Below are 7,124 nucleotides of genomic sequence, written 5' to 3'. Positions count from 1 at the left end.
CACCCCCGCCAGCCCTCACCCGAGCAGGCCCGCTAGATCGGTCCCGGGAATCCGAGTCACCCGGCGCACGGCCTGGGCGCAGACCTGATCGCGCAGGCGGGCTTGGCGCGGGTGCGCCCCGCCAGGACTGTAGGGCAGTCCAGGGACGCCAGGGCCCGAGAGGAGGGAGGTCTGCCAGCGCTTAAGTGCCATCTCCCCCTACCCGTGGCAGGGGCATCCAGGCTGGCTCTCCCCGCGGGCGCGGTTCGACTGCGTGCGCCCCAGAGCCCCGCTCTTGTCACCCACGGAGGCGACCTCTGGAGGGCTTTCCCACGTGGGCAGAGGGGCCAGTATATCGGTCAACTCTTGGTCTCCGTGACCTCCGCGGAGCCAGGGAAGGGGAGGTGAGAAAGCTCGTTGCCTCCTAGTTTCGAGGACAAGCCACCGCTGTTTTGGAGTCATCGACTTTCTCCTGGGGCGCAGTGAAGGCCGAGGATCTGGCTTCTGCCCTGCCTCCCTCCCCACTGCCCTCTCCCCTCCCCGGGTCCCGCCCCCCTGCACACGCTGACCCGGGGACACACCCTACTGCAGCGACGTAGACAGGGCGTTGTTCCCGTTAAAGGGGAACGCCGGGAGCCTCCCTCCGGCCCCTCGCTCGGCGCACGCAGCCCCGCAGAGCAGCTGTCTTTCCGGACGCCAGCAGCCGAGCGGACGCACGCGGTTTGTGCCCGAGGCCACTCTGCGGATCTCCGAGGATCGGGGACGGCTATCCCTTTGGGCTGTAAGTGCTTTTGGCAGGGAAAGTGGAGGAGATGGAAGAGGAACGTGGGCATCTTCCGTAGACGGTGACAGAACGCGCGGAACAGGGGGCCTCGGGCTGGCGCGGTACCCGATCGCGGGTAGACCACCGCCCGTCTCGCGTCCTTCCTACGGGGCTTGTAGGGACCCACTGCGGGGTGCCTGGTGGTCAGTAAACCGCCGGGGACGCGGGTGCTTGTGTCCGGGTATGGGGCAGGGGCGGAGCACTTTTCGCCTCGCTGGACTCACTGGCAAAGCAGTTCCTGCGCTGGACATCTCCGGGGTACAGGACCCCCGTGCCCCCCACCCCCTGCCCTCGGCATTAGGAGTCACTGGATTTAATTTAAACCTTCTGGGAGATATCAGAAAATCGTGCTTATATCCTCCTGCACATTCCAGAGTTTCACTGAACATGTTGCTTAAGGGGAGGAACGGAGAGGTTTGCGATTGGGTATTTTAAAAACCGAGTTATTGAAACGGTGTCTCTGGACCAAGATTCTGTCCTGAAGTAGCCCCCCCAAACGCAGCTCATCTTCGCAGACGTGCAAATCCTCCCACAGGTCGGCGAGTCACAGCCCCTAAGGTCTGCAGAATGTGGGGCTAGGAGCACACCGTGGCGGAGAGAAGATGTCCTGCCGGCTCCGTCCGGCTGCGCTTCTCCTGGGGCCCAACCCAATCCCTCCGCCTCTCCTTCCCACCGGACACTCACTGGCTGTCCTCCATCCAGGCTCCTGGGCCCCTGTTCCGGGAGCGCAACGGCCCGGCCCGCAGGGCTGCCGGGGGAAGCGCGCGCGGTGGGCAGGAGGCACCGGCCCCAGCAGTTCTTTCCGATCCGCTCTACCCCGCTCTGCGCCTTCTCTCCGGGGCCGCTGGTGTCGATGCCAAGCTGTGCTGGGGCCGGGACGGCTCCCCTGCGCGGGAGGAAACTGGGTGGAAACTTGGGAGCCTAGCGGAATGCGGAGCGCCCTGGGGTCTGGGAACCCGGCTTCCCGCCGCGCGCTCTCCCTCCCAGCTCAACGCTGGTGTCCCCGGGCCTCTCGCAGAAATCTGGGCCCCTTCCGTTCACCCCCAGCTCCACCCCACGGGGCAACGCGGCCTCTCGCCCTCCGCCCCCCTTCTCCTCGTTGGGCTGCTCCCGGAGCCCCCAGGTGGGTGGAGGCGCGCTGCGGCCTCTGCTTGGCACTCTGGAAAAACCTCGCCTCCCGGGGTGACTTCGACGTGCGTCGTGCGTACCACTTGTTTTGTTCCAAAAGCAGAAGATGTTCGGTCGCAGGCGGGCTCGACGGACTGTGGGGCGGGGATGCCGCGGTCGGCTGCTGCCCTCTCTCGGCAGTCGCCGGGCGGGGTGGGCGGGCGGGCGCGGCGCCAGGCCCGGGCCTGCCGAGCGCAGGACCCTCCCTCCGCGTCCCTCCCTCCCGTCTTTCCTCCCTCCTTCCTTTCCTCCCTCGCTCGCTCTCTCAGGCCGGTTCGCTCGGCCTCACGTCCAGTTCGGCCCTCTCTCCGGCCAGGCAGAGACTCCGCTGAGCAGAACTCGCCGCCAGAATGCTTCTCCTGCTGCTGGGTATCATCGTCCTCCACGTCGCGGTGCTCGTGCTGCTGTTCGTCTCCACGATCGTCAGCGTGAGTCTCCGGCGGGCAGCGGGCGGGCGGCGGGCGGCGGGAGGGAGGGGCGCCCGGGGCTCACTCCGAGCTCGGCCTCCGGATGGCGGTTCCAACTGTGCCCCCTCCAGTTTGCAGACAAAGCGTCTCAGACATCCCAGGGCCTTTTGCAGTTTCTGGCAATCCACGCCTTTTCAAAAGTAGCTTTGCGAAAACCAGAGCAGATTCAGCGGGAGGAAGGAAGCGAGCGCGGGGCTAGGTGAAGCCGCGCAGGCCTCTCTTTAAGCCAGAGAATTTAGGTACAGATCCAGGGGTTCCCCGCCACCACCACCACCACCACCACGGCCCTTCATTTGATAAGCTTGTGTAGCATTTTCCTTAATGCAGGGTCGTTGAGGAAGGAAGTGGAGTATTTAGGAAGGTTTGTTTTTTCTCCAAATGGCATCCATCGGATGGGCGGTTTAGTTCATAAAACAGCCTTTAGGACTTGAAATTGGAAAGTTCGAATTGGCTTTTCCCTAAGAGTTCACAGCCCCAGGTCTGCTTTGCGCTGTGGACATGGCACCTTCTTAGAAAAGCCTCCTCCCGTACAAACAGGTCACTGGGATAACTTGTGTTGCAAAACCATCAGACATCAAGCTCGTTAGCTTGTAAACTTATTTTCTTGAAGCTAAGCCCAGACTCGGGCAGTTATGGGACTGTGGCCTTAACTTCTGTATATACAGCAAGTCCCAGGCGTGATGTTCTGGCCTGGTTCAAAGGTTGAGGGATTGTTGGGGATTGGTGAGTTGGTCCATCGTTTACCAGCATCCTGCCAACATCTTAAGTGTGCCTTGTGGCGATCTTGTCAGGTTGATAGGAATTGTAAGTAAGGAAATGGGCTCAGAGTGGCTGCGGCTTTGGGAATGATACCCGGGAGATGGGGGGTGGGGGGAGCTTGGATGCAGGTGTCCTGGGTTGAGTCCACGGCTCCTTCTACCACAGCACACACCTCGGCACAGAGCAACTTATGTGTGTGTGTGGTACTTTTACACTTTACAGAGTGCTTTTCACTAGCAAAGCTCCGGCCCTCCCCTCTGGATGTCTGGGCCAGACCACCACATCTCCCCTTTCTCAAGCACGACCCTGGGCTCTGGCTAGGCAGCCCCGGGGCAGGGCAGGGGCAGGCCCCGTAGACAGGTTGATGAGGTTGCTCTTTGCCTACCCTTGGTCCTCTCCCTCCCCCTTTCCGCCACTCCTCACGGACTCCCCTGATTTACCACGTCTGGTTCTCTCCAGCAATGGATGGTGGGCAATGGACATGCGACCGACCTCTGGCAAAACTGTAGCACCTCTTCACCGGGCAACGTCCAACACTGTTTCACGTCATCAGCAAACGGTGAGAATGGTTTTTTGCTCCACAGCTTCGTCCTGATCTGTCCGTGGCATGTTTCTCTGTCCAGACCTGGAAGCGCTTGTTCTTGGAAGACACAAGCTAGAGAGTTGTTGCCAGGGTGGGGTGGGACATGGCCAAGACGTCCCAAGATAAAAGGGGAGGGGCGGTCGCATCACTGGCTACACTGAGATCCTGGGGAGTCTTTGTGCATTCTCTCTACCTACAGAGAAGCCCTAGAACACCACACCCCCTGCTTCCCATCACTTGTGTAAGGCTTCTTGTGAGCCAAGAAATGTGGACACACATAAGCAGTGATGATGCAAAACCTTAGGCAGACCCCCACTGGGAGTTTCAGTCCAATTAGCGTCTCTGGTTTGGTGGTAGGATATCCAGGAATGCCCTGTGTCTTCCTGGTGCAGTGATGGAGGGGCTGTCCTAAGGATAGATGGGCCAGCTTTTGGTCTCCAGTTATAGGATTTCCTCTGGTGGTAGGATATCCCGGAATGCCCTGTGTCTTCCTGGTGCAGTGATGGAGGGGCTGTCCTAAGGATAGATGGGCCAGCTTTTGGTCTCCAGTTATAGGATTTCCTCTCTGCATCTTGGGCCTCAGGGGTGCCATTTAGCATCATAGCTGTTGAGCGACTCCTCGTTGCAAGATGGGGCATTGACGCTATTTGCACAACCCCGAGCTGAGCCCGGGAGTATTTCTGCTCTGTCCTCAGCATCTTTTCTGTGAGATATTGGAAACCAGGCTTTCTTGGGTTCAGGTTAAGGGGTTAATTGGCCATGGAAGCACACACCAGATACCTCCAGCACCCAGAGGGAAGGAGGGCTCAGCGGTGACCTGGTGTCTTTGGATGTGGAGAGGCAGAGATAAATAGGATGCATTCTTTTTGGTGACTGGGAGGTGTCTGGTGGCAGCGTGGACCCTGGCAGGGGCCACAGTGCCTGGCATTGAGGACACAGTGGGCCAGGCTCTGCATGGTCTCATGTTCCAAACGACATGTCCTTAGCCTGGAGACGGAAGTACCTTTAGATGTGACAGAACTTTCCTGACATCTTGGGTTTAAAGGCCAGCAAAGTACACATTTTGATGAGGCTGCAGGTGCCCCTAGATCAAGTATTTCTGTTGAAGATGTTACGCTCAGTGAGAGAAACCAGTTCAGACGCAGCTCAACAAAGCAGGAAGGGCAGTGGCCCATCGTTCTGTATGTGCACGGTCCATTTTCTTTGCGGGACTTTTCCCCTTAGGGCTCTGCACCCAGCAGCACTCAAGCTGTCCCTGAAACATCACCAACGGAATATCTCCAACCTCAGTAATAAAGAGAAAGTGCTCGAACTACTGTAGTTTATATGGAGAGGATAGGCAAGGACTGGAAGACCCTGCTTTATGTCTCCACTTTCCTGGGGGGAAGAAAAGAAAGACACCAGTCTTTGTTGAAGGGAGCAGTCCTTAAACTTTTCTCGGAGTCTGTGAAGGATATTGAATTCAAACCACCCTAGAGGTTGCATTGTGAGTTGGCAATCAAATAACTGAAACACTCGGGAGCGTCTGCGCATGTGGCCACAGCACTGCTTGGCCCCAAAGCCACAGCATCCGGTCTCCGGGGCAGGGTTTGGCTGGAGTTCCCTGAAGCTCAGGATGGGAGGCTCCCTGCTCGCTGCTGACACCTGGTGGCCACGAGTGGTGACTCCGCCCACAAGGGCCGGCTTTCCCTGTGACCGCCCCCCCCCCCAGGTGTCCACCTGGACATTGCCCAGCTGGCATTTGGCCACGTGGGGTTGGCAGGGGATTCTCGACTCAGTCCCGGAAGGGGCAGTTTGGGCAGGCATACTCCAACCCGGCTGGGTTTCAAGAGGGATGAGTCGGCAGAGGCGCAGTGACCTAAATTGTCCGACCTGCTGGACCGTGATGTTTGCCTGCTGCTGACCTGCCTCCTGCATCTTCTGCGGTCGGGAGTGGCTGCTGTTCCGCCCTCGCAGCAGCTCTCAAAGAGGCACCAGCGTTATTCCTATCGCTCAGCTGGCTCTTTGTGTACGAGCTCACCTTCCTGGGTTTGTTGACAGTGACTTCGGGGGCGTGCATCGCGGGTCTTTATCCAAATCCTCGTGGTTGCTTCCCTGGGGGGTCCCAGATCGTGCTCCTCCTCCGCATCTGCCTTCTCGGCTCTCCCAGTAAGGGCGTTCTGAGGAACTCTGGACAAGCTGGGTTTGTTTGCACTTGGGCTGATTCTAAGTCAGAACTTCCCATTTAAGCTTCCCCAGTGGGCGCTATCTCTGTTCTCATCTTCTGATGGGTCAGCTTGTGTTACAACCTCAGCTCTGATGGGGGTGAAGCCTCTGGGACTCCTTTGCCTTTTCGATTGGGTTTAACCATTTCTGTGCCAAACAAGAGGTGAAAAAAAGTACAGAATTAAAAACATTAGACTGCCTTTACAGATGAACTCTGCTAGTTGTAAACCAGTCACCTTGGTCCGTATTTGCTCTTAGAATGTTTCAAACATACTTTTTATTTTAGTAACTGAAAGTAATTCGTTACAGGTACCAATTTGTGAAGAATATGTTGCAAGCATGTCATGTGAAAACGCGTCGGTTTACATGACTTTTGCTAGTTTTTTGCTGAAGGGGCTTGTTTTTGCACGTGCGGGGCTGGGGCCGTGCACCTCTGCAGGGCGTCATTCACTTTTTTTTCTTATATGGAAGCTTCTTGTTGCCACGTTAACCGCACGGCAGTCAAACGTCTATGTTATACGGTTGGAAGGAAACAGATTAGATTTTTTTTTCCCTCAAACTCTTTCTTGATATTAGAGTAGTTTTAGATTCCTCACTAAATGCCCTCAACTCTGTCTGCTTTTCCGTTTTCTAAATGTATTTACACACCCTCTGGCCCCATCCTGATCCTGTCTGCAGGTAGAGGTGAAGGAGGCTTAGTGGGGGAATATTTATCATGACTTTGTTTTGAATGCCTTTCAGCCTGAGGGATATAAGGACTTGGAGAATATGACGTTGGCCTTGACAGTCCTGAGCTCTGTGCAGGGGGACGAATCACTGTGCAGGCAGCATAGGCCAGATACCCAAGGAGTGGGGACAGGCGGGCAGCGCCAGAGTTCAGGGGAGGAAGTGGAAGGCAGGTCTCATGTGGGAGGGGGGATTTGATCCACCCTCCAAAGGATGGGCAGGATTTAAATAAATACAGGCAAGGAGGAGGCGATTCCCTACTGAGGCAATGATGACCTAAAGCAAGGGGAAGGCAATGGAGGGACACATTAGACCAGTTGGCTAGCGTTCCGATTGGGATTAAGATTGACTGCATAAAACAGTACGTCTTTAAATGGTAGTGGCCTAAATAAGATAGCTTATTTCTCTCTCTTTC

At 56.9% G+C, this 7,124-nt stretch overlaps 1 protein-coding gene across 5 annotated transcripts in view; it reads left to right on the top strand.

Annotated features, from left to right (window-relative positions):
• The window catches only part of PMP22 (peripheral myelin protein 22), a 29,764-nt gene that overhangs the window by 2,126 nt on the left and 20,514 nt on the right, over positions 1–7,124 (top strand). The window contains exons 1-3 of one of the 5 annotated variants that reach the window (XM_007462649.1): positions 588–760; positions 2,286–2,397; positions 3,655–3,754. In XM_007462649.1, the coding sequence (XP_007462711.1) occupies positions 2,320–2,397; positions 3,655–3,754 (178 nt within the window). In that variant the 5' untranslated portion in view covers positions 588–760; positions 2,286–2,319. Of the gene's footprint in view, positions 1–587; positions 765–2,216; positions 2,398–3,654; positions 3,755–7,124 lie in introns of those variants that run through there. The other 4 variants (XM_007462647.1, XM_007462650.1, XM_007462648.1 and 1 more) reach the window with 4 other exon arrangements.

Source organism: Lipotes vexillifer, unplaced genomic scaffold, assembly GCF_000442215.2.
Source record: "Lipotes vexillifer unplaced genomic scaffold, Lipotes_vexillifer_v1.1 scaffold982, whole genome shotgun sequence".
NCBI lineage: Eukaryota > Metazoa > Chordata > Mammalia > Artiodactyla > Lipotidae > Lipotes > Lipotes vexillifer.
This window is presented reverse-complemented; position numbering and strand designations above follow the sequence as displayed.